The 26683-nt window shown below is 42.9% G+C and overlaps 3 protein-coding genes across 6 annotated transcripts; 2 read left to right on the top strand and 1 right to left on the bottom strand.

Annotated features, from left to right (window-relative positions):
* The first annotated feature begins 3918 nt into the window (after nt 1–3918).
* Nucleotides 3919–18912, top strand: rc3h1b (ring finger and CCCH-type domains 1b). 2 transcript variants are annotated; one of them, XM_079285399.1, is made up of 20 exons: nt 3919–4032; nt 5282–5704; nt 6950–7070; nt 7842–8081; nt 8226–8401; nt 9445–9645; nt 9859–9991; nt 10489–10607; nt 10970–11082; nt 11199–11444; nt 11623–11837; nt 11939–12348; nt 12462–12620; nt 12759–12914; nt 13229–13451; nt 13686–13776; nt 13947–14043; nt 14369–14575; nt 14871–14974; nt 15089–18912. In XM_079285399.1, exons 2-20 carry the CDS (start codon nt 5474–5476, stop codon nt 15243–15245), a joined length of 3399 nt encoding a protein of 1132 aa, XP_079141525.1. In that variant the 5' UTR covers nt 3919–4032; nt 5282–5473; the 3' UTR covers nt 15246–18912. The 2 variants fall into 2 exon arrangements, with proteins under 2 accessions (XP_079141525.1, XP_079141524.1); XM_079285398.1 differs by having other exon boundaries at nt 13683–13776.
* A 1170-nt stretch (nt 18913–20082) lies between these two features.
* LOC306789545 (glyoxal reductase) lies at nt 20083–24007 on the bottom strand. Of its 3 annotated transcripts, XM_079285547.1 has the most exons (10): nt 23867–24007; nt 23591–23719; nt 23403–23503; nt 22699–22947; nt 22370–22471; nt 22159–22250; nt 21681–21863; nt 21533–21592; nt 21016–21144; nt 20083–20290 (listed from the first exon to the last, which is right to left on the bottom strand). In XM_079285547.1, exons 3-9 carry the CDS (start codon nt 23476–23478, stop codon nt 21049–21051), a joined length of 858 nt encoding a protein of 285 aa, XP_079141673.1. In that variant the 5' UTR covers nt 23479–23503; nt 23591–23719; nt 23867–24007; the 3' UTR covers nt 20083–20290; nt 21016–21048. The 3 variants fall into 3 exon arrangements, with proteins under 3 accessions (XP_079141673.1, XP_079141671.1, XP_079141672.1); XM_079285545.1 differs by having other exon boundaries at nt 20083–21144; XM_079285546.1 differs by having other exon boundaries at nt 20083–21144; nt 23831–23969.
* extl2 (exostosin-like glycosyltransferase 2) lies at nt 23891–26403 on the top strand. The gene is made up of 5 exons (XM_079285544.1): nt 23891–24029; nt 24164–24612; nt 24727–24797; nt 24940–25055; nt 25184–26403. The coding sequence occupies exons 1-5, from the start codon at nt 24025–24027 to the stop codon at nt 25581–25583; spliced, it is 1041 nt and encodes a 346-aa protein (XP_079141670.1). The 5' UTR covers nt 23891–24024; the 3' UTR covers nt 25584–26403.
* Nucleotides 26404–26683: the final 280 nt, after the last annotated feature.

The following is a 26683-nucleotide window of genomic DNA, read 5'->3' as shown; positions in this document are numbered from 1 at the left end:
CTTTGCATTGCTCACCTCAAATAGGGTTCAAGTTCCTGAGCAAGACTGGCTGAGTCTGAGCTGTCCAAAACCCCATGGGCTCCTGCGACTAGCATAAAACAGAGAGGAAAAGTACATCACAGCTGATCTGATATGAATAAAGTGTGGATGTAAAAGTATCCACAGGTTTCATGCCCAAACAAGGATTTCCTGTCTTTGGTTCCCTCGACATTTTGCTAGCCTATGTATAACTCAGTGTATTATTCTAAATTAGGGTTTAGATCTTATTTAGTGTATCATGTTGTGCTTGCTTGGGGAAAATACTACTGCCAAAAGAGCCATCAGCCATAATGTGACCTGCAGGGACATGTGGGTCTTAAAATAATTGGGTCTGTGCATTATTGTAAGGATTTTCAAAAACCTTCATACCATTAGCTTCAGTGACAGTCTCATAGGTTATCCCTGACTGATCATTCATGTCAGTCAAAAGAAACACAGGTTATGCAACCACTGAGAGACGGATAAAGGCCGATTCCCCAGAGACGAGAGAAAAATAATTGCCTGATCATCATATATTTACCGATACGGTTTGCAGCGACTGTATTGGTATCGACACACTCGGATGCACATGCAGGACAAACACATGGTCCCACAAATAAATAGTATGGGAAAATACATAATCTGTCACTTTACATGACTACCAAGACATTCATTTGCACACAGACAGAGATACAAAAGCAGGGGCACTTCCCCCACCGCTCTGACTGCTAATAATAGCAACAAACTCATGCACATCTGCACATCTGACATCTGTTCAACTCTGGGAATCAGCCAGGTTACATACTGCGTTTCTATGCAACATCACCAGTAGGCAGGCAAAGGCTTGTATAAGGCACTTTGAACACGCTGTGAAAGCTGGAAAGTGTTCTAAGCAGATGAAATGTTGACATTATAAAAAAAGCTTTAGAATGTGTTTTTTTTGGGGGGGGGGGGGGTGCACTGAGCTGAATTTTCTGTCTCTACTCGTAATAAATAGCAAGCAGCAGACCCCCGCACCAGCTGACAACACTTAGCACACATTACACAACTACAGTGCACAATAAACTATGACTGAGCTACTTGTATATAAGTACATATCAACATACCGGAATCAATTTTTTCCCTAGAAAGTTTTTACATTTGACATGAAATACATCCTATTTTCCTCAAGGGACCTACCTTTACAATTGCCTCTGTATGTTGTGTCTCCATAACAGCCGGCACTTTCCCCTCCGCTCTGCTCGCTCTCCTCGGTGCAGTTTTGGCTTCTTTCCCTTAACTTCACATAAGCTCTCCGCTTCACCTTCAATTCCTCGTCAGCGGAGAGTAGCCCACTTTGTGAAGACATGCTCTCCGAGCTGTCTGAACTGCACAGTCCTTTGGCCAGGTCACCAGCTTCTAACTCCTTCTGCTCACACCTGTCCAGGTAGCACTCCACACTGTCCGAGTGTTTGAACTCTGAGGACGCGTCACTGTCATCCACCACACCTCCGGCATCGCTCCTGGTGCCTGTTTTGGCTGGCTTAGAACACCTTTGAGGCTCTGTCGGTTCTTCTGTCCGAGTGTGGTCCTTCAAAGGTAAAGCGGAGGGTGTGTTGTCTGGGCTAACACCATTTAGAAGCAATGTTTCAGAGCGCACTACTCGCCAGAAACCCTTGGGTGGTGCCCAGTGTCTGGTTGACGTGGAAGATGTGGAAGAAGAGGTGGAAGCTGTTGTAGAAGCAGAGGTGGTGGCAGGAAATGAGGAGAGCACAGGTAGAGGAGGAGGATGAAGAGGAGGAGGAGGAGGAGGAGGAGGAGGAGATGGGTCATCCTTACTGCTGCTTGAGTTATCAGACAGAAGACTCTCTAGACTGGTGCCCTCCCCGAGCCCACAAGGCTGGCCTGACAGAAAACTGACCTGGTCCTCATTCCTCTCTGACCTCTCATCTTCAGTTTCCTCTTCCTCCTGGAAGACATGATCTCCTCGTGCTTCAGCCGGAGGGCTGTGGATCTCGAAACTGACTTGCACCTCAACCTCCTCCTCTTCATCGCTACTGCTCAAGTTCTTCGAAGTGCCTGATCGCCAGGAGGGGGCAGGCAAAGACACCTGACCCTTTCCTCTGGGCCTCTGTCTGAGAAGGACTTCGGATGAAATCCGCCCAGCTGGACTGCTCACGAAAACATCTGTGTCCAACCTTTCTCTTTCTTTCTCTCGATCTCTCCCCCTTGTCCTTCTCTGTGTGAGTGACTTCACTTTGGTTTGTAGGGCGTGAACAGCCGAACTCTGAGGAGGAGGAAGTTGGGTGCTCAAAGAAGGTGCTGGGAACACCGGCTCAGGGACAGGGCCAGTGATCAGTCCCCAGTTAATGGGAATCCCAGTAGGTAAAGGGGAACTGGATTTTAGTTGGATATTATCAACCGCCTTTTCTTCCTCCATTGGCCGGTCATGCACCGAAAAGTCCAGACAGATCCTACAGATAATAAAAAAGAGACTTTAAAAAAAAGAACTACATCTGTTCTACATCTCTGTTACCGGCTACTTTCTATCTGATGTGCCTGGTGAGGGGATATGTAATGTGGATTCAGTCACGTTGACTTATCCACTGATTACTTTGCAGTGCACAGGATAATCCTTTAGAATGAGAATAAGCAACTGCTGCCTGCAACTTAGCCCCGTGCACAACATTATGAATGTTTGTTGTCGAGTAAAATCAACAATATGCAATGAAACAAAACGTTCACTGTAATGCAGTCACCTAAAAAGCAGAGGGAAAAAAAGTATGAATTATTCAGCCCTAACTAATTGACTGATTAAAGATTCTGTGTCATGTATCGTATATCATATGAATAACACCTGGCCAATTTCACAAATATCACTTCAATGATGAACAGAGTACAGCTTCGAAACACATTCTCTGAAGCCATGATGTAGTGTCACATAAATACAGTAGACTAACACACACAGTGAATAGTGTACCAGGATATTGACTGAAGATTGTGTCCTTTAATACAAACTCAGTTCCAGCGTTGAAAGTTACCATCAATTCTGGTGCAACTGCACAAATGTAAGTTACGATCCGTTCTAAAACCTGCGCATCTTCAAGTCGGTCACCAACATCAGCGAGAAGACGAAACAACTTTCATGTCCGGATCCCCCCCCCCCCCCCCCAAAAAAATGAAAACAAAATACCATCTCTCAATGTTTCTCCAGATCCTGGTGGCGCGCTCCCACTCTCTGTCTACACTGTTCCCGGTCCGGGCAGTGTCAGGCGAACAAGCAGCCTCTCAATCATGATTGGTCCTGTAATCCCTTCAGAAATCAGTAGGATGAGGCAAAAATGAAATTCAAAAATGCCTTATCTAATTTAGTCCTTTCCTCGCGAACCCATTGCCGAGTGAAGCTCTCTGTTGCGTAAGAGGAGTGCACTGGCACTGACTCCATGCGCACAGTAATAAACCAATGAAAATAATAATAACAAATACGACTAAAATGTCTGAGATAAACACATTGTCATTCCTCGAATATTTCGATGGTCCTGATAAAATGATAAAGGCTGATGTGTTGTATAGCGTAATTTTGTATCTTTCAAAGAACCGAAGGTTGATTCTTTTCCTTTTTTTGTCAATACAGCTGATCCTTCCCGCTGTCACGGTTTATCCCAGCTCTCTCTGTCCGTTTCATTGACGCGTGTGCACGCACACATATGCGCTCGTGCACAGTCAGCCTAATTGGGACAACGTTCTACTTGCCAGTTGCCACAAAATCCTCCCCAGATGTGACTGGACTGGCAAATGCTGCTAATTTTTGTGTTGTGGCTGCGCATGCGGCCCAGTGTCAGCAGAGGGCGCCATGAGCACACGCGCACATACACACATCTTGCCCAGCTAGCTGTAACCGGCTAGCGAGTCTGTTGTCGAGTTGACACCCTCCCCAAACCTCGGCAGCAGCTAAGCTGCACAGTCGACATGGCAAGAAAATATCGCAACAATTTCCTATAGAAAGATGAAAATCTTCCAAGTCTTTTGGAATGAGTGAGTAGGATCGACATTAATTAACCATTTTCCTGACGGAATATCACGGTAGAAGCTGCATGTTTGGTTTTAGTCACATTTATGACGCATAGCTATAGTTAGCGTTAGTTGTGGCTAACACGACTAGCTAACAAGCTAACTGCTACAAGAGGGAGGAGTGTGGTTTGTTCACTGTTAGCCTCCTGTGCTCAGTCGAGTACGAGACGAGTATGTGCGTCAATGTTAGCCGCTTCTCCAAATTAAAACACAATCCTAGTATGATCCTGAACTCTAGTAAATTAGTGTGGCTGGTGAAATTAAATACACGTTCAAGGCAGTTGTGTTGCTGGGTAGTTTCGGATGCTAGCGTTACATAATCTCGCTGTTGCATTTCAAATGGCTCCCCTCTCCAGTGTCACTGTGGGTCTTCTCTAGCTATCGTTTCCTTCAGCAAAACGGGAGATGCTAACTCACGTTAATTTTCTAGATTGTGTAACGTAATGGATTCATAAACAAAGCTACATTCCCAATAACTGTATCATGACAAACCCATGATATATTTTATTTATATTCATACATATTTATTTTTCTATCAGGACGACGTTTCCCAGCTAGCCAAACCTAGCAAACTAGCCACCCATAGCGTAGCCGGCTAACAGTAAGCTAACGCTAACGTTACCTACAATTAGCTAGCTAACGTATTGCCACATTTCAGTTAAAACAATAATTCGTGTAAAATCGAACATAAAAAATTAGAACAGTCCCGATAAGAAAATCATTGACTAAAAAACCGATTCGTATCATAATGTTTCCAAACTCTGTGAGCAAACATTAGCCTCATAACAAGTTAGATAGCGCAGGAGGACTTGGTTGTTAGCCTCTCTAGGACCCTTTGTCCACAGTCACAGTGGTTACCAGCTCCTCTGAGTTGGCCACACAGCACTTGTTTTGGTCCTTCTGCTCGCTTGTTTCATCGGTATCTTATAAATATGTGTTGTGTCACCTCTTTTATTTTTTGTACATGTTTTGTCTAACGACTGAACACCGCATAGTGTTGAGTATTCAAAGCAAAACAGACATTCGATTATAGTTAAAAAAAAAAAAATGTATGTAGTAATGTATCGGTAGTCTACTTATACACAGCACAACCATGTTTTGTTAATGGACTTTGTTAAAGCATTGGTAAACTACATTTTGAAAAGTATGCAACGTTGTTTTAATTCTTAAATGTGTGCAGACTTTTAATTCTCTTTGTCTCTCTCTTTTACAGTAATCATCACGAGATGTGATCCAAAATCCACAATGTGTGAGGACATTTAAGAACAATTGAGTTCGGAAGACAAATTCTTGATTCCAGTGGAATCTTCCATATATATATATATATATTATTATTAGATTTTTTTCTCTGTGTTAAAGCTTACATACATTTACACACACACACTCGTCCGATCAACATACAACCATGCCAGTGCAAGCCCCACAATGGACAGAGTTCCTGCTGTGCCCGATCTGCACACAGACATTTGAGGAGAGTGTTCGCCGGCCCATCAGCTTGGGCTGCGGACACACTGTCTGCAAGATGTGCCTGAACAAGTTGCACCGTAAGGCCTGTCCCTTTGACCAGACAGCCATCAGCACAGACATCGAGCAGCTACCTGTCAACACTGCCCTGTTACAGCTGGTGGGAGGCCAGGTAAGAATCGTCGCGTGTGTTTGTACATTTGTTCAGCAATTTATGACAAAGATCTTGTGTTGACTAGATTCATGCAGAGCCCTTGTTGGTGCTAGCTTGTCAGCTCATTAATGTATTTGAGTAGTTGGTTTAAAATACCAATCCTATCTTGACCGTATGGTGTTTCCTTAAATTACTGTTTCTGGATTTTATTAGAGTTTCACTCACAGGCTATTGCATGATGCACATAGCTTGGATATTCCTTTATGAGTCACGCTCCAGTCATTGAGCAATGACTTTAACTCTGTTGGTTTACTGAGCGCTGGTATTATCGGTGAAGCTATATTTCTCGTAAGCGGCTTTTGACCAATAGGGCGAGGCTACAGCTAATGGGTGTTTTGACTTTGCCAAGTTTCCAGGTATGTATGAAAATGGATAACGTCAGTGCATCAATAATGAGTGTGTTGTGTGTCTGATAAAGTCATGACTGTGATGTCTTGTCTCGTTGCTGAGTGCCTTGCATATTTGTGCTACTACAGATTAGCCGGGTACAATGTCCCGTCAAATGAATATGCCCTGATAGAGATGGAAGTTATTATAATGGTTCTGTTTCATTTTCATTCATGAAAATAACCTAATTCAACATAATGCCCCAGAGCTGCAGGTTGTTGTGGTCAGTATTTCATTGGGTTGCATTAGATTCATTGGATTGCATTTTACAAACAGCCAAAGCATGCAAATACAAACATGACAAGAAATGCTTCCCCGACTGTCTTATTTTAAATATTGGCATATTAGCATTTTAATCTGGGATAAGTGCAGTTCAACAAACCATGACCGACAGAGAATGGCGCATACGCCGTCAGTACGATGCAGGGATTCTTAAAATGTGAAATATGAAGTTTCTTGTCAGTCATATTCTGTTGCTTTGACCATAGAGTTAGTAATGATTTGGTAAACTGAATAATTAGTGGAGTATACTCCAGTAACGTCACATGTTTCATTGTCCTTTTCAGATCTGTATAAATTAAGATGGCCTTTATTCAACAGTTTGTAGATAATTGCAGCTTAAACAACATTCCTGTACACTGTTTACAATTTGCCATACCATTTCAATTTGTCACTTTTCATCTTAAATCTATTTTGCATGTACATACAAAGAGGTGTTTTGATTATTACTTCGCACAGTCTGATGTTTTGGCTAAATACAAATACTGTACTAAACAATGTTCTTCTAATTGATTCCCTCTTGGTGTCCTGCTGAAGGTTCCGAAGGCTCAGCCAGTTGCCTTGATTACCAGTCCAGAGGACTCGCAGCATTATGAGGAGGCCAGGCAGTGTGTGGAGGAGCTGGCCCTCTACCTCAAACCTCTCAGCAACACCAGAGGTACACAAAAACACACTTTACTTTTAGTTTATTCTGCCTTTAAATTAAACTCTGTAGGTCGTTGTCAACATGGGAAGTCCGGGACTCAATATTATTGCCAATCAAGTGTTTTTTTAAACCCTTCTCAAAAATAGTGCATGAGGTTATTTTTGCACGTCTGCTTGATGAAGGAGACTAACATTTTTTAAAACATGATCACATGTTATAACTGTTGAACTTGTCTGAACATTTTCACTTACAAAGTATTGCATATGACATCACTGTGTCGTGAAATAGACAATTCAAATGTTTTGACTTTGTTATCCACTGACGTATTGCCAGTTTTCTGTTGATCATCGAAAGTCATTCAAAATAGAAAAGCAGAACTAGTTTTCGAATAAACAGTACAGAGATATATCTCTGGTTGATGGCTGTAGAAGTGATAATAATTACAAAGGGCCAAACGATCATTGGCCATGTTAAGAGACAAGAGATGTTAGTGCAAAGGAGGAATTGTAAAATGGGAAGTAACCACGGTAAACTCTTTCGATGTTGAGGTGCAGCTACATCGTTCCAAATGATCATGAAGTTGACTCAGCACCTCTCTAAAACAGTTTCAACAAGAACGGAAAATTATAACCTTTTATGAAGGTAAGATTTATTGCAGCAGTCTTTTATTAGACTGCATTATTTTAAGATAGCTGTACCTGATGAACTGGCAAATGAGTGTATAATGTGTCGTGAGTTGATATTCCTGTGGTTTACCAGTGTTCCTGTCTAATCTCTCACCAGGTGTGGGCCTGAGCAGCACGGCCCAGAGCATGCTGAGTCGACCCATGCAGAGGAAACTGGTAACCCTGGTCCACTGCCAGCTGGTGGAAGAGGAGGGCCGTGTCAGAGCCATGAGAGCCGCCCGCTCTCTGGGTGAGCGAACCGTCACCGAACTCATCCTGCAGCACCAGAATCCACAGCAGCTCTCCTCCAACCTGTGGGCCGCTGTGCGTGCACGAGGATGTCAGTTTCTAGGCCCGGGTAGGTGGTTTTACATGACCTGCAAAATGAAACCAGCACATGTCCGCTTTTGAGAAGAAGCAGTGCAACGTTCCTCTGTAAATGTTGGCTTTTGGCAATCCCCCTTTTTACTCATGTGTTTTTTTTATGTTGTTCCTTTCCCAGCCATGCAGGAGGAAGCTCTAAAGTTGGTCCTTCTTGCTCTGGAGGACGGCTCTGCACTGTCCAGGAAGGTGTTGGTTCTCTTTGTAGTTCAGAGGCTTGAGCCACGCTTCCCGCAGGCCTCTAAGACGAGCATTGGCCATGTGGTGCAGCTCCTCTACAGGGCCTCCTGCTTCAAGGTACGTCACTGACTGAGAACCAGAATAAAACTTCATACGTTTCTTTTTAAAGTCTCGTGGCAAATAGTGTACGCCATGTGGTGCCGCTCCACAACAGGACTCCCTGACCTCATAGTGCTACTTCTAAAAATGTATTTTGGGCAGTATAACACAATGTATAATACAATGCAATAAATCATAAAAATGAAAAAACGTAAGTTGAATTATTTGGATAATTTATTCAACAAAAATTGGCAAACAATGGAAACTATAAGTCCAACACAAGTTGCCACAAGTGTTGGAGAAAAATAGAGGCTTCATGTGCACATAGATATGTTGAGCTATTCACATTTTCTTTTCTTTCAGTCGCTCCTCTCCTCTCCTCAGTGCACTGTGTTCAGCAGTTCAGTTGTTTCACCGAATTTGTGTCACGTGACTGTTGGTCTCAGCCGAATCAATCATGGCTGCCTAGTTGCGCTGAGGAGCGCAGGATTTAATGTTTATTTTACAGGATCTGGTGAGAGTAAATGGTTGATTTTGGGCTAAAACTTTAAATGCTAGCAGCATCGCTGAAGGCCAACGCACGAATGTTCCCTTCACTTACATTATGATGCGTTCAGGCTCTGTTCAGTGAAAATGAGAACGTTATCATGATGTGTTCACATGTATTCTCGGAAAATGTAGTGTTGCTGAAAAACTTGAATACATCTACCGGTAGTTGTTTGAAGGAGACGTTTTCACAACAACATAAATAGATATTAGAAATTATGTATGACTGTTTACACTACCCTCTAAGCAGCTTATACTTCATTAATACTACTAATGACGAGATTTGTTTTAATCAATAAAAATACAATCTTTATTTCTTAATCATTTGAATTGCATGAATTGTGTTCATGAAGGGAAAACACTATAAATGACTCGCATAGTAAAAGAATAACAAACATTTTTGATGGATTACACAGACTTCAGAGCGGATGAAATAATCTTTGGGACAGTTAAAAAGAACATCAACTAAAAACCCAAATATTCTATTCACTCTTTTCTTCTTTGTGGCTCCTTAGGTGACCAAACGTGATGAGGATTCATCCCTGATGCAGCTGAAAGAGGAATTCCGTACTTACGAGGCTCTGCGGCGCGAGCACGACTCTCAGATAGTTCAGATAGCCATGGAGGGCGGGCTGCGCATCGCACCCGACCAGTGGTCTTCTCTGTTATATGGAGATCAATCTCACAAGTCACACATGCAGTCTATCATCGATAAGGTATGTGAGAGAAGTAAATGTGTGTGGATCTGATTTATTTTTGTTTCCATAAAGGCATATTTCATAGATTATTTATGTTCTGCAATGCTATAAATTATGCAGATGCTCTACGCTCTTTATATTAAAACATGTTCCTACAATAGAAATCCTGTCTTGCCATAGACCTACCAAAGCATTAACTCCCATGTTTTTGTTCTTCTGCTCTCGGCATAGCTGCAGACCCCGGCGTCTTTTGCTCAGAGTGTCCAGGAGCTGACGATTGCATTGCAGAGGACCGGAGACCCAGCCAACCTGAACAGGCTGCGGCCACACCTGGAACTACTGGCCAACATCGATCCCAGTCCCGGTAAGAACCGAGCACGCTTCAACAATCCTGGTTTTACAGTGACGTGAGGATTAAATGATTGAAGTCTATTCACAGATGTACCAGACTTCAGTGTAACTGTCTGAATACAGTTTGAGTTTGATTAACCCAGCTTTCATCCTACGACGCTGATGCAGCTGACAGCAACTGGGTTAAACTTGCGCTCCAGAATTTCTTTCCGCATGTGCAAGTAGTCTGCATACACAGCTGTTGGGGTCATGAGGCCTACCGAAAGAATGCCGCCTACCGAACGTTTCAATACCGGTTCAATACCAATACACATATTGTAACACCCCAAGTCGTGATATGTTTTGGCCAGAGTCCAGCTGTCCCATTAAAGTTGAACTAACGCTCAGAAGATTGTTCAGTATTTATTAGATTTATTTGGGGGGGTGGGGGGGTGTTTACCAGTCTCCCAATTGCCATCAATTAAAAGTATTGAGATTAAAGTCTGCGTTTCTCGTGTTCTGTTTCCACAGATGCTCCTCCTCCCACATGGGAGCAGCTAGAGAAAGGGCTGGTAGCAGTGAAAACAGTGGTGCATGGTCTGGTGGACTTCATCCAGAACCACAGCAAGAAAGGGGCTGACCCTCAACAGGTGAGTCTACCCATTGGACCACAAAAAGGGCTGGGCCCCAGACCCTGTATATTGATTAATTAACCCAAGTTATATCCATAGGAGCATTGTTCATCAATTATAGAAATGACAAGTTGGCCTAACACTTACTGAGACACCTATTGTTTGTTTTCTTTAATTTGTAACATCCATATCGAGGTATTAAATAAAAATATTGTTTTGTCTGTGTCACTCAGCCCCGACTGCAATGCTAAATATCACCACTATTGAGTGTTCAGCTCTGTTTGTTGTTGTGCTAGACAGCATCCTTTAAGGGTTTTACCATAATGACACAGGTTGTATATGTTTTCCCTGTTTTAACAATACTTGTCGTCTCTTTTTAGCCTCCTCAGCACAGCAAGTACAAGACATACATGTGTCGTGACATGAAGCAGAAGGGAGGCTGTCCTCGTGGAGCCAGCTGCACCTTCGCTCATTCTCAGGAAGAACTGGAGAAGTGAGTGATAAATATCCACATTCAGCATTCAAATGAGATATTGCAGTCGAAATTGAACAGTTTTCACGCCATCCACCATTTCTTATACAATTTGTACTGCGCTTTACGTCCGTCAGGTATCGTAAAATGAATAAGCGTTTGGCAGCTCGCCTCCCTGGCTCAGGAGGGCTCATGCCAGATGAGGGTCTTCCTCTCGACGTAGCAGTGACCCGGAAGCCTTCACCGCTCACCAACGGTAGCGGCGGCCCTTCCATGCCCCATCTAATTGCCCGCGGCACTGACACAGTCCCGTACGAACTGTTGCGTAAACCCATGAAGATGGATGGAGGGAGTCCCAGCGCCCCAGGATCACCACCTGACGGGTGAGTATTGCATTCTCAGCATATTTAATTCATTGACAGCCAAAGAACAGGCAGCTGCGTGCCATGGAGAAAGCAGACTCCGGGCACCTTATGGCACATAGGCTGATAGACAATGAGTCAAAAACACGTCCGTTAACAACTGTTATTTTGTATTTAAATTTGACATTTATTCTTGTAGCATGGACCCTGGGCTGGGCAAACCTGGTATGGCTCTGCCACCTCATGCCATGGCCCACCAAAGGATGTCAGTGGACCACCTCTCTGGGGTGAAGCACATGCCTGTGGTAGCCAGAGGTTCACCAGTCTACTCCCAGGCACAGCTCCCTGAGATGTGCTATGACACTCGCCCGCCACCGTCTGCGTCTCAGTATGAGCCCCCTCAGTACCCCACAGGTAGGGCTCGAGTAAACTGAATGATGCACAATCAGCTTCTGTGTGTGTGACTGATTCAATCTCTGTGTTGTGTTAATGATAATCCGCTTTTTATTTCTCAGGGTACCCTTACCAACAGCCGCCGCAGTATGTCCCTCGGGATTACATGCGTAACCCTCCCCCCCCCAATGAGTCAGGACCCCCTTACCAGGACCCTTACCCTGGATATGGCCCTCCAGAGCGTCCCTACCAGGCCCCTCACTCTGGTCCACCTTTCTCTTACCCTCACCCTCCGCACCACGACCGAGGTCGCCACGGGACCTACGCTGGCCCGCCACCTCCCCCACAGCCTTACCCATCACAGAGGGATGGCCTGGTCAGAATGAGTCCGGCTCCTCTGGACATGCCCCCGCCCTCAGCAGGACAGGCTAGCTCCCTTTACCACCAGGAGCCTAGTTCCCGTGATAGATACCCTCCAGATGGCTACTATACACCGGGGGCCCAGCCTCCGCCCATGAGGGCTTATGTCAGGGTGAGTTTGTTTGGATTGTTCTTCATTTTGAGCCATTTGCCTTTAACTCTTTGTGGTACCAGCCTAGTTTCAAAACACTAAAATACTGCAATATTCCTTCGTTTGTGTCTCAGGGGCCATCATATAGTGGGTCACAGCCCAGCCTCGACTACCTGCACCGACGCCGGCAGGAGCTGTTATCACAGCTGGAGGAAAGGAAGGTCATATCCCCTCCACCATTCGCTGCCTCGCCCACTCTTCCTCACTCCTTTCCCAGCGACTACCCTCCAGAGGTGAGCACTGTGTGAATGTCATACCGCTCTGAGACTGGCTCAGATCATGCACAAGCATTTTAATGATACGATTCAAGAACTGTGAGTACATGCCAAGTGTTAGTGACAGTGCTCGCTCTGTATGTTCTGTGTCTGCAGTATGGCGAGGAGAACTCCAAAACCATGGGGAAATGCAGAGAGCCGGACTACGCAGGGCAGTACTCTCCCTGGTCTTGTGAAACGATTGGCTCCTACATTGGGACGAAGGATGCCAAACCCAAAGATGTTATGGGTCCTGGTGCCATGGACATGATGGTGAGTTCATACGGACAACTCTGTTGGTAGCAACCATGTCAGTATTTGGGGAAATGATGCGTTGTGGTTCTGTCTTGAAAGATTCAGTGTTGATACACAAAACCGTAAAGGCAGTTTAACAATGTAAGACTCTAATAGCAATTAGTGCAAGCTGCTGAGTTGTTTGACCAAGTGTAATTAACCTGCACCAATCAAAAGTAAGCATTTGATAAGAAAGGAACAAGTCCTAACCTTTCCTCTCTACACCTATCTCATCCTTTGAATGGTTTGAGCATCCATTTACCATTTACCACCTCTTTCCCCGTGTCTACCAGAATGCAGAGGCTAAGGGTCTGAGGGATCCTTCACTGGAGGCTCCTCGAAGGGGTGCAGAAGTGAAAGACGACGACCCCATCATCCCATTTGGCCCCCAGCCCACCGTATCACGCTTCGGTGCCATCTCCCGCACCTCAAAGACGGGCTACCAGACCACAGGCCCTGTGCAGGCGATGGCCTCCACTCCTCAGAACCCAAGCTCTAAACACATGGCCATGCCAGGTAAGAAACCATGTATAAAACAACTTATTCATGGCTTTCATGCATTTGTACCATGTGATTTTTCTTTCCATAACGAATGATAAACTGCTTTACTTGTTTCGTACAACACTGTCCACTCCTGCTTCTTAAACCGAACTTCTGCAGCTCGATCATTTCACATAATTGCGGCGTTTTAAATATTACAGTTTGGCATGAAAACATTTCTGACTTCTTTCTCCACCTCGCCTACAGCAGAATACACATATGGAAGCCATGGAGGATGGGGTGGAGCTTCATACCCCTCACACCAGACGGCCTCCTCATCTCAGGGACACTTCAGTGAGCGGTGAGGCCTGTGTTTGATTTCCTGTCACCTTTTTAATATTCACATGATGATGCTCATCAGGCTTTTCAAGAAAATATCACAACTACATGCATGAAAGTGAATGTCTGTCGCTTATGAAGACGATTGTAAAGCAGTTGTGTACATTTCTTATTGTGTTTTCACTCTCACAGTCTGCCTATGGCAACTCCAGACAGAGAACAGTTAAAGATTGAGCTGCAGCAGGTCAACCAGCAGATCAACCAGCAGACCCAGATGCGAAGCATGGAGGTGTGTATGCTCTCTCACTAACAGGAAGACCCAGGAAGGTCTGGAAAGAGCAGACAGTTGCTACACGATTGTGAAATATTTAAATAAGTCTTGTTTTTAAATTCCAGAGGACATGACTTCATATTTTATGTATTAATATTCCTGCTATCATTTAATCATGATAAGTGATGTTGTTGAGAATCAAAGCAGCTGCCAAGTCACTGCCAAAATACAGTCAACACTGGAACAAAAACAAAACAGGTTTTCTATTTCACGCAGCATTCCTGCTGCCAGAAATTTCCAAATTGCGCACTCATCCTCTTCACTTCCTGTTTGGCTATCACAGGCTGCCAGTAACTCTTTACTGCTGCAGAGGGAGGCCAGTGCATTGGCAGGCCAGCCCGGGCAGCCCGGCCAGGCAGCAGCAGCTCAACAGCAGCCCAAGTGGCCGGCAGTGGGAGCAAGTACAGCAGCTGTCTCCAGTGAACAGCTGAGCCTGGAGCTCCACCAGGTGGAGAGAGAGATTGGCAAGAGGACCCGTGAGATGGCTTTGGTAAGGGAGGGGGGAGGGAGCTGTTAGGGTAAAAACAAGGGATGAAACAGTCCATGTATGCTGAGAGAAGTTATTGGGGTGGAAGTTATTGATTTCAAAACAAAACTTTGTGGAAGTGGTGTTAACACCATGCAGCAGGATGAGTGCTGATATACATACAACAAATTCTTATACCATACGGTTGTAATGATATAGGCCATGGCTTAAGTCTTAAAAGATGTTGACTGATTAGGGTTCAGTATGTAACTGGGTGTCTTTCTAGCAACTGAGCATGTTTTATCCATCTACAAATCAGGAAAACCAAGTGACCCATGACGTTCAGCAGTATAAGATTAAACCTGCAGAGAATGGACAACCAGAGCATAAGACTCAGCTCGAAGAAATCTCCCTGGCTCTTGGGTGGGTAAACACGTACTTAAATGTGTATATTCCCTGAATATATACGTGTGTTTCTTGCTCCTCCCAGTGTTCCCTGTTCTCACCTGGGTTCCTTTCTCTCTGTCCTTAATTCAGCGAGGTGTCCAACGGCTCCAACAGTCTGCAAGAAAGTGCAGTGGGCGGGTCCATGCTGTCACTGACCAATAAGACGTCTGCTTTGGGCTTGTGCTCTGATCCCGGTGCCACTGGTTCAGAAATGCAGAAGAATGGCGTCGTCCATTCCTGCTCATAGGCAGTACACACACACACACACACACACACACACACACACGCACACACTCACTCACTCAAGATGCTCAATTGAAAAGCATGCACAGGCACCCATTCTATTTAGAAGATGAGCAGTATCTGCCGTGATATGAATTTTCTTTCTTTTTGTTCTGTGAATGAGCTTTTTTTAATGACTTTCCTTGCCTGGAAACCAGAGCATATGATAACATTTCTTGTGTGTGTTAATTTGTTTTCTTCTTCTTTTTTTTTTGTACTGGGATTAAAGATAAAGAAGGCTCACCATAGATGTATCAGGAAGAGAAAATTGTGGTGATGTTGACAGTGGTATTGTAATTTCATCCAAAAAAGGTTAGGCCTATTCCGTTGGAAATCTGAATAAAACGCAGTCACGCATTTGATTGATCCTCCCCCATAATAATACTTTTTGGTTCAGCTGTACCAGCAAACATACAGCTGGACACAGAGGAGCAGACTCGCACTCACTCTGAGCACCTTCTCCTGCAATCTGACCATCTACGAAGGTATTGTAGGAAACGGCAGACGTGCGTCACTTGGTACTCGACCCCTGAATCGTAAAAAAAAAAGAAAAGAAACGTGTTTGCTCAGATGCAGACGTTCTGAGGAGGGAAACGCCAGTACAATATTCCACCGGTTATTCAGCTGAAAACGGAGATGCGAGGTGTTTCACAAATCACCTTTGCAGCACATGCACGTCTTCATCTGCCACAAGAAGTATCATTTTATTAATGCGTTTTATGAACACATCATGTATGTTTCATACTTGAAAGCAGTATATTCTATATTTAATTGAAGCATTCTGTTTTAAAGATTGCAACAAGTCTTTTTGATAACGAGCTTTCCACATGTTTTCTATAAGGGAATCTACTCTGTGCTTCTCTGGGTTGTGGTGTGACCTGATGTGGTTCGGTTGTAAAGTCTGCGATCGATCATAGAGCTGCATTCAATCCCAGCTAATTATGCTGTGAAATCTTTTTACAGCATGCCCAAAAATCATTTATTTTTGGGGGGCGGGATGAATGCACATGTTTAGGCTGATGGAGAGTACATCTCTCTGTGTCTTTATAAATTAGCATAATTAAGGGAATTCCCTCCTCAGAGCTCCTCGTCTAGCCACACAAAAGGCCTCCCCATTGGGATTATCTTGTCATTTGTTCTCCTAACTTCTATGAAGTTGCCTTCCCTTGTGTTCTTTTGTTCAATTTTCGATTTATTTTTTCATGCTTTACGTTGTTACGATTTGGGGGGGCGTGGCTTACCAAGTGAAGGCTTTACAGAGGTTTTTGCGTCGTGCGTGTCCTCTCTGTCGGGAAAACGGTTCAATTCCGAGCAAAAACCTGAACTTACCGTTTGCATCCCTATAAAAGTAGCGTTTTAAGCTGCACAGTACATTTTAAATCATGTTTACAGACGGAGATATTGGCGTCGGTTACTGAGGAGTAAACACCTACTCTCAAAGATGGCTGTCTGCAAAAAAAAAAAAGCAAAGTTCATTTATATCACATTGAGTATATTTAAGCATTTATCGGTGAGTATTACAATATCATATTTTCCCTTTTCCACACCTTGAAGTCATCATCACCACCATGACCACCACTATTATTGCTCTTTGTCCATCGTGTAGATTGTTTACTGCTGATGCTCGACACGGAGCTCTTTGCCTTTTGTAAACAGTTACATTATTGGCTCCAGTTTTACAGCTGTGAGCCCTTGTTGTTGAACGGTTGATGGGTAGAGGAGACGCTCCGGGGCAACTTTAACGTTGACCCCTTTCGTTTTGGTCACATGAGAAGCTTACAGTTTGACAAATCCCTTGAGAACTGATGAGTGGAAAAAAAAAAAAAAAGACACAAATGTTTTGTGTCTCTCATCTGGGTTGTTTGATAGGCATCTCTTCCAATATGTCAGCGCCATGACAGTAGATGTTCGGGTTTTAAAAAAAAGATATTTTTCCCCTACCACACTTCAAGCCTCTGGCTACTCCTTGCTACATTTATTGTTTAGGTACACAGCTCACTTATACATATGAGTATGTATACATACATTAATATACTAAAGCACTATTAATGTGCCACCTCTTATTTTACTTGCTCAGCATTTATATTAAATGATCTCTATTTAGAATCAGCTAAATGTTTTTGTTTCTTTTTCGTCGTTTTTGATTTGTTTTCTGTCCACTGGTTGCCAACACAGACTTTATCCTTTCCCAGACGAAGGACCTCTGTGCGCATTGATGCGTGTTCACTTCATCTTTTGTGTTCAAACAAAGATGTTCTTTATAGACTATGCTTCCGAAGAAGACAAAATTCTGTAACTTTGGAAAATTTATGGGGAAGTTTTGTGTGTGCTAGATTGTATTGTAGAAAATGTACCCTAAGTTTTTGTTTTTTTTCTTCCTCAAAGTGTGCTGTACTGGGTGATAGTTTTGAGGTATTAGAAAAGTGTTGGGGTTTTTTTCCCACGTCTGTCCCCGAGAGGATATTCAGGAAGTCTCTGACGATAGGTTGGCCTTAAATCCTCTTGCAATGCCCCTTTACCTTGTCTGCTTTAGGAGCATGAGGTGATTTCAAAATGACTAATTAACACTGAATTGGACTGATTTAGAGTCATACAGATGGACTCTAGTAGACCCCCCCCCCCCCCCTCTCACTTTTTGAAAATTTAATGTAGAACAGCAACATGCAAATAATGCAATTCTCTCAAGACTTGAGGCAAAATGTAATTTTTGAAGGAAATGTTGTTGACTTAGCTCGGTTCGTAGTCCTTTTCTCTTTCTCTTTTTGTTCCTGCAATAGTTGAGTGAATTTACTGCCCTGCAAGTCTTAAGTCTTAAATGCATCATCCGACCCGATGTATCGTCAGCAGCCGAGAGTATCCGAGTGACATTCACGCAACAGCTTTGTTCTCCTTAAGACGTATCTATTTACAAGAAATTGGCCACACCAGCTTAATTCTGCTGTTATAATGCCATTATAATGGTGTTAATTCAATATGATGTTTCTCACCCTCTCTAAGTACAAGTCAACCAAAACTAACCCAAATACGTCCCTGCAGGTGTGAATGAGCCTGAATCACCTTTAGCTTAGTGGAACCAACATACGACTAATTGGGGTGGTTTACTATTCAGTAAATGGCAAAGATGTTCATTTCAATCTCCTGTGTGTTTTTGTATCTGAGTGGAACTGCTGCCTCTACCCCTCATTTACATAACCAGTTAACCCCTCCACTCCCACCCTTGACCACTGAACTCTGTTACTGCTGTTTGAGGCTCACATTTTATTCCCTGACTTTCTGGGGAAATTCGCAAATGGCTATTTTATATGATTACTCCCTTGTAAAATATCTCTTAAATTAAGGTACAGGTTTTGATTTCAGCAAGAAAAAAAGTTTTTATATGTATATTATACTCCATTAAGGAATGTCTAGAAATATCTTCCTCCAATGTGGATGTAGCCATTATTACGCCATTTTATGACTTTGTAAGAGAATTCACTGTGTGAAAATTGGTTTGCATTTTTGTATAATACAATCTGCTTTTTTTTCGTTTGATACGAGAGGGAGGTCAAACTGGAAGTTTGAAAAGAGAAAAAAATGAACCTGTGAAATTGAGAAAACAAAGTAACTTATGTACAACAGTGATTCTAAACTGAGGGGAAATGATTAAATGATATTGCTAACTCTGATTGTTTGTGTCATTGTTTTTTTAACAAGAGTCCAGCTAATTAAAGAGCAACTTAAGTGTTTACACCTGAAAGGTATTTCATCAGGTAAAAGGACTGTCTATATTCTAGACGGTAAAACCACTATTTGCCAAAACTTGCTAAAACTCTCAGAGTATCGTAAATTGTGGGGTAACGTCTAAAACCTGCTAAACACAGATTCATTTTGCTAGTTGCCATTCATCACTGAATACAACTCAAACAGTCCAATGTGTGTTGAGAACGAGTGGAGCTAAACGCTGGACTTTTACCAGTCCAAGCTGAATGCTAACGTGCTAACAGCAGCATTTTACTAACTAATGGGTGATATAATAGCATGTAACATTCAGTGTTTTATACTCTGAATTTTTTTTTACAGACTAAACTATGACGTCTTTCCACATACTATATCGTGACTTCCTCGTCATATATGGTCTTTTGAACATACTATATTCTGTGAAATTCTTTTAAAACGTTTTGTCAACATACTATACATACATTTTTGTTGACATTTACTATTTTTTTTTAACCTACTTTTTAAAAACTGTCGTCATATACTGTATAGTTTTTTGCCAGCAATACTTTCCAATGACTTCATTACTTTTTTGACACGCTATGTAAAGGACGTACATATGCATAGACAGAGACCTGATGTTTCGTCCTTTTATTCCCCGTTAAAGGTTTTATTTTGGGAGTTGTTCCTCATCCAATGCAAGTCCAAGGACAGAGGATGTCTTATGAGGCAAATTTGTGATATTGGGCAATACAAATAAAATTTAATTAAAATGCTAAAGCGCCATCTATTGGCCAATAGCACCCAATTTGTCATGGTGACCTAAGAATCATATTTACATATGTCCACCAAATGTAGTTTTAACAGCAAAATGCGTTCAGGAGGTAGAACTCTTTTTGTAGTATTTGTAATTACAAACTTTGAGGGCCAGCTTTAGCTAAACTGTATAGAACAAAAATAAAAAACTGCACCTGCTCGGTACAGATGTTCTGTACCATAGTGACAATGCAGAAAAAGCATCTAGTGCAACATTTTTATGGCATACTATACTATGACATACCACACTAACTTTTTATAACAAACTATAACATGACATTTTTATGGCACTGACTTTAATGACATTGTTATGGCATATTATACATCTTATACTGTAACATGTTTAATGACACACCATACTAAGACTTTTTCTATGACATTCATATCACACCTCTTATCCTGTGAGTTAACAGTTCCATATCATATTTTTCACACATTTCTGTCCATCTTGCGTTGGTGTCTCTGCCTCGTACCATCTCTTCGTAATGGCCTTCTTACGAGCTGCAAACAAGACTTTCAACATCAGCCTTCTCTTAACACAGTATCTCCTTTATTATATATTACTGAAGTACAGTAGGCTACCAGATGTGGCCCTTGGTATACAACAGCGCAGCATTTTGATTTTAATCACATGAACAGTACCCCAAAATACATGTGAATGATTTATTGCCCTATAGCTTCTCCAACATGGTTTTGCTACAGACAAGAAATGACTCATAATTTGGGGTGTTGAAAACAATCTAATACAGTATGTGAAGATGTTGAAGACTGTTCTCCAAACATGCAATCATTCATCTTCTGTAATATTAACATGAGTTTCCTCTTCTCTCCAGGTGCTGATATAAAATGTATGTCACAGGCTATACATCGAAGTAGTCTGAGCTCTTTCTGTAATAGTTTCCTTTGTAGTAGATTAAACCACAACTCTAGTTTAACTCAAGTAACAGTATATAGTGTCAACGATGTTGAATTTCTTCCTTGTACAGATCATATTTTCTGTGTTACCGATGCTTGTCATTCTTGCACTATTAAAATAAAAAGATATATTTGTACTGACTAAACATGCACATCTGTATAATCCTTCCAGAAGAGGTAACTGAGATGAATTAATCTGGCATCATAGTGGAGTCTACTTCAGGCGAGGGTGGACACACTTCTAATGAACAAAAGTACGAATTAAAATCTTCTTACAATCTCAAGATTTCTTAAGGCCTACTGTCACTGACCTACAGTTCCAAGGCTAACACAATCAGAGTTTGTTACTCCACATTTGTTGGATCCCAAGCCACACGTCTTCCATCATCCAAGCTTCCTAAAGCGGCCATGTCGGACTCCTCCAACCGGAACCCAAACACCTGTGTTTGAGAGAGCAGAGGAGGAGGAGGAGAAAGGGATAAGGGGTGGAATGAGAAAAGGGAAGGGCTGTGACATTAGAGATTATGCTCTAAGTACATTACAGTCATTTAGCAGACAGCTACGGGAGCAATTTTGGGGTTAAGTGTCTTGCTCAAGGACACATCGACATGCGACTAGCGGAACCAGGGATCGAACCGCCGATCCTCTGCTCCTTTTTCCAATTTGGTATGTTCGCTCTTTGCCGTGTTTCTCATTTGAATAAATGCATTTGTGTGGACATGCATGCTTGATTGGTTCATTAAAACATATTGAATCTTTCATCACCATTCTTTATTTATAACAGATTCTTACAATCAAGCAAAAGACTGCAATGCATTTTCAACTCACTTGACAGTTTTCTTGAATCCTCTTCTTTTTGATGGATTTTGGTATCGTGACAACTCCATTCTACGGGTAAGTAGAGAAACCATAGCATTGTAGGTCAAAATAATAGATAAGTTAGGCCAATAAAACTTAGGGCAGGCAATATCTGAACCTGAATACTCCAGCGGATGCAGATCTGAGCGGGCGTGCGTCTGTACTTTTGTGCGATCTGAAGAACGGTTGGGTTGTTGAGGACTTGACCTTTGGCCAGAGGACTGTACCCTTCGAATACAATTCCCTCCTGACGACAGTACTCCATCAGCTGATTGGGCTGCTGGAAAGGATGGTACTCCACCTGGTGGGTCATAACAACGGCAGGATACATCACAGGCAAGTTACTGCGTATCGGTAGTAGTACAGTACAACATGTACTTGTATACTCCAACACTGATTAAAAGCACCTCAGAGAGGAATACATTGAACACATAACTCTTGGAGAACACATTTCTGTTATTGAATCATGTAATTTTCCATGTGTAAGTCACACTCAAAACAATGCAGGTACAGTACCAAAGTTATTTCGTATAAAAAAACATTTATTTTTTAGCAAAAATGCACATTTTATCTAATTGAAGGTTTTCTGAACATACCTGGTTAACATGTGGCACGACACTACAGTCTTCCTTTAACTCTTCAAGGTGGTGGACCAAAAAGTTGCTCACTCCAATAGCAGAGCACAGCCCTACAGTGACAAACAGGGATGCTTATGCTCTATCAGTACACTCCGTCAGTACTATGTCACAATGATGCTGGCTGGAGTCACTTATGATATACTTTTCCAATATTATCTTCCATATGTACCTTCTTTATGCAGTTCCTCCAGAGCTCTCCAGGTGTCAGCTCTCGTCTCCCTGTTGGAGCAACCAGGTTGCGTTGCTTCTGGCCAGTGCATCAGGTACAGATCTGAAAGGGTTCAGGTGATGATTTAATGAAAGACTACACAAGATAGGAGAACAAACAAACTGCGTACAAAGACTGACATGATAATAAAGAAGCAAAGAACCATCGTTGTTACAGGAAGTTTACACATCTCCCATCAGAAGTTAAAAAAAAGAAGATGGTACCGCAATAACACAGATAACTGTAGTTTCTGTTTAACATGTCTCTATCAACGTTATCACAACGCATACCAAAGTATTCAAAGCCCATCTGTGAGCAGGAGTCCAGGCAGGCTTTCTTTGCAGCGTTGTATCCATAGTCCCCGAGCCACAGTTTATTGGTGACCCACAGATCACTTCGTGGTATCCCACTTTCTCTGACAGCGTTACCCAGCTTCTCCTCACAGCCGTAGCGCTTTGCTGTGTCGATGTGGCGCACACCACACTCTGTGAGTGCATACACAACGGCATCGTGGGAGTATCCGCCATCATGTGAGGTGCCTAGTATAGAGCGGAAAAAAACAACTAAATATCAGCAGTTTAAAGCAATGTCAGTTCAATGGTTTTTTTTGCATTTTAAGAAACAGTATTGCGTACATACATTACATTGTTAAGAAAGACTAAAAAAAAGCATATAAATATATGTGTGTATTCAAAAGTTCAGAAAGAAAAGTGAGGAATTAGTTTGAATAACTAACTGCCACAGCTAAAGAAAAAAAAATACAATGTGAATGTCTGAGTTAGTGATTGACATATTGCATCACCCTTTCCATTTTCTCCCCAGAAGAGCCTATTTAAATTTAAAAAAAGAATAATGTGATTTTAAATACCATGCATACTTATTTTCTTCTTCTGTGGCATATTAAGAGGTTAGAAACAACAGTAAAACATCATACAATGTGAGTATTTGTTATGTTAGTTAGAGTCACGAGACACGTGCAGTATTTTAAACGTACCTAATCCCAATATTGGAATCTGCAGACCATTGGAAAGTGGGACTGTAGGACAACTCAGCGTTGGTGCCAAAAGCATGTTCCTCTGGGCAATGCTGACCGACCTGAATTACAACGAAGTGTTGCACTTTGCTCAAAGATACTAGCTTTACAAGTACTCACACCACTTTCAAATAGTACACGATACATACCCGGTACAAACAAACCAAGCGCTGCACCACTGACGACACGTAACTGAGCTTTGCTGCAATCACTGGAGTGTGTTTTCTCTTACGTCCTATCCAAAGGCGTTAGTATTTCTGAAGTGGGTGGAGTTGTGCCTGTTAGGAAAACCCATTAGTTTAGCTCAACAAAGATGGCGTCGATGTACGAAATATGCTCAAATGAGTGAACACTGATACCACACTGTACCATAGAGAATGCAGACATACAGAAGCAATTAAATATCGTGTTTCAGGTAACGTTACTTGGCAATTTGCAGCTTTTCCAACAACGCGGCAGAGCTCCACTTAGGTTGCGGCTAACGTCAGTTAGCAGGAGACCTTTCTCTTTCAGGCTCTTTGGTTAAAGTCAGCCATGATGGCGACCATGTAAAGCAAACGGGGCAGTGCGCCGCGTCAACACGATGAGGTGAGTCTGGAGTTGCTGTTGCAATACAAAGTGTAAAGCCACGCTTTCACCCTAGCATGTGACTGTATCCTGAGTGGAGCCCATTGTAATGCTGGTGGGGCTTAACGGGATGTCCTGTGCCTCACGAGATGCAGGTTCCCCCGATGCTTCATGGGGCTCAGGCGAGCCTATTTGGTCTGGCCAATCCTGCTGCTGCTCCTGGTTGGTGCAGCCTTGACCGCTCTGCTGCCCCCCGCCGAGGACCGAGGAGGCGTCGGTGTCCTGGGAGTGCTGCGCAGGGCAGCGTCACCAAAGGAGACTCCCGCACAGGGCCACCGCGGTGACGGCACAGAGGAGCAGCAGAGGTTCACCATCGTCATTCAAACTTACAACCGCACCGACATTTTGCTCAAACTGCTGAACCATTACCAGGCAGTGCCTCACCTTCAACAGATCGTCATAGTGTGGAACAACATCGGGACGCAGACACCCCTGAAGTTATGGAACTCTTTGGGGCCTCATCCGGTCCCCGTGGTCTTCAAGGAGCAGACGAGCAATCAAATGCGCAACAGACTACAACCGTTCCCTGAGATCGATACTGATGGTGAGAATGTCTTTCAGCTTGCATATTGTGTGTGCTTTTGAGCTGTGGATATTAAATATGGGTCGACCCATATGTTGTGCCTGTTTCAACGACGTCTGCTTTTTTGATCCTCAGCCGTGCTGATGCTGGATGACGACACCATGGTCAGTGTTCCTGACATCAGTTTTGCTTTCTCCGTCTGGAAGGTAAAAAGCTTCAGGGGACAATGTCGATGACAGTGATTCAAATTCTGTTTGAATTACATTGATAATGTAATCAAAGAAAATGCATCAGCATCATCATTACACACAATATAACTGACGTGAGCTTTTGTCTTTGGTCCCGCAGCAATTTTCAGACCAGATCGTTGGGTTCGTCCCACGGAAACACGTCTCGACACCGGGAGGAGTGTACAGTTACGGCAGCTTTGAACTGCAGGACCCAGAAACAGCTGGAGGTGACAAGTAAGTTGTGCTCTATTTGTTATTATTTTGTCCGGCTCATTGGCCTCTTGTTTGGTTTTGGTCTTACTATCATGTGAAAGGCCTTTTTGTTTAAAATAAATCCTTCTATCTTCATCCACTCACTGCAGATACTCCATGGTGTTAATTGGTGCTGCCTTCTTCCACCGTCGCTACCTGCAGGTCTTCCAGGACCAACCCAGAGCGGTCCACGCGCTGGTGGATGAAACACAGAATTGCGACGACATTGCCATTAACTTTGCTGTGGCGCTGTATTTGAGGGAGCGCTCCGTAGGCAGCATCGTCAAACCCTCCGGGGTCTTCGTCAAACCCGTGGACTTCCGCAACCTGGAAAAGGATGCGAGCAGCGGGTACCAGGGCATGTGGCATCGCCCCGAGCACCTTCTTCAGAGATCCTACTGCCTGAACAGGCTGACGCAGATCTATGGCTTCATGCCACTCCGCTTCTCCAACCTGATGGTCTCCCAGTTTGGCTTCCCCAGCTATGCCAACCACAAGAGCAGAGCTTGAGGAGCTGCCACACCGCCGACCATTTTGGACTGAAAGAATACAGACTCGAGTAACAGTCTGGTAAGTCTGTGTTTTGATTAATAGCACCCGTCTAGGTGAAGGATTAGGTCGACACTGTTGGTCCCAGCATGTGTAGGAAGCTCAATTTCAAATTTCACAGGGAAATTCTTCTCACATTTTGATGACATTGCAATAAAACAGTAGTGATAATGCAGTGTTTAGAGCTCAAAGTGCTTCTCACAAGAATAATGTTTGCTTGAAGTTGACCTGCTCAGTGTGTTGATGCTGAGCAGTTTAACCATTGCATCTGCAGGACTGTCACTGACAATCAGCATTTTCTGCACATGGCCTAGGCTGATGAATCGTCCATATTTTGATCAGGTAATAATCTGTATATTGTTACCAAAGTTGCCTTACCTTAACTCTGAATAGCCATCCCAGTGGATTGTAGTTATGTAGCCAGCAGGTGTCAGTCTCAGATCTGCTTTTTACAATTTGCCTCGTTTGTAACCACGAGTTTACAGCGTTGATGCTGACTCGTTCAACTTCTTGTTTTATTACCTTTTTATAGTTGTTTATGGAAAGGGTAACTTCTCTGATGAGCTTGTGTACACAACCCTAAACGTTTAAAATACTTGTTAGAAGATGTAGGTATTCATTTTCTCTACCTAAAGTGTAAATTTGTGAATCAAATAGAATTATTGCAGGTCTTAAAGGCATTCCAACAATCTTAATGTACAGTACTATGCATGCATGGACAATCGTTTGTTTTTTAATGTGTGCACATTTGTAAGACTATCATGTGACTCTGTTAAATAAAGCCAACACTTTTTCTCTGAACACAATTTGTGGATAAATTCCTAATTATGATACCAGTTAATATGTTAGGTCTGGAAACAGGTGACCAGAGGTCAGGATCCTGAGAAGCACTGAATGATTGAAGAATCAAGTCACGGTGCCAAATCTGTGAGTGGGTGGCGTCCTTGTTCAACGTTTTTATTTTTTCAAAAGACAACCTTTAGTTTTCAGAGCTTCAAAGTAAAATGACGTATGCACCTTGTTTGTGACAAACATCATCGCCCCTTCTTCTTCTTCTTCAC

Source organism: Melanostigma gelatinosum (assembly GCF_949748355.1).
Source record: "Melanostigma gelatinosum genome assembly, chromosome: 15".
Classification (NCBI taxonomy): Eukaryota; Metazoa; Chordata; class Actinopteri; order Perciformes; family Zoarcidae; genus Melanostigma; species Melanostigma gelatinosum.
This window is presented reverse-complemented; position numbering and strand designations above follow the sequence as displayed.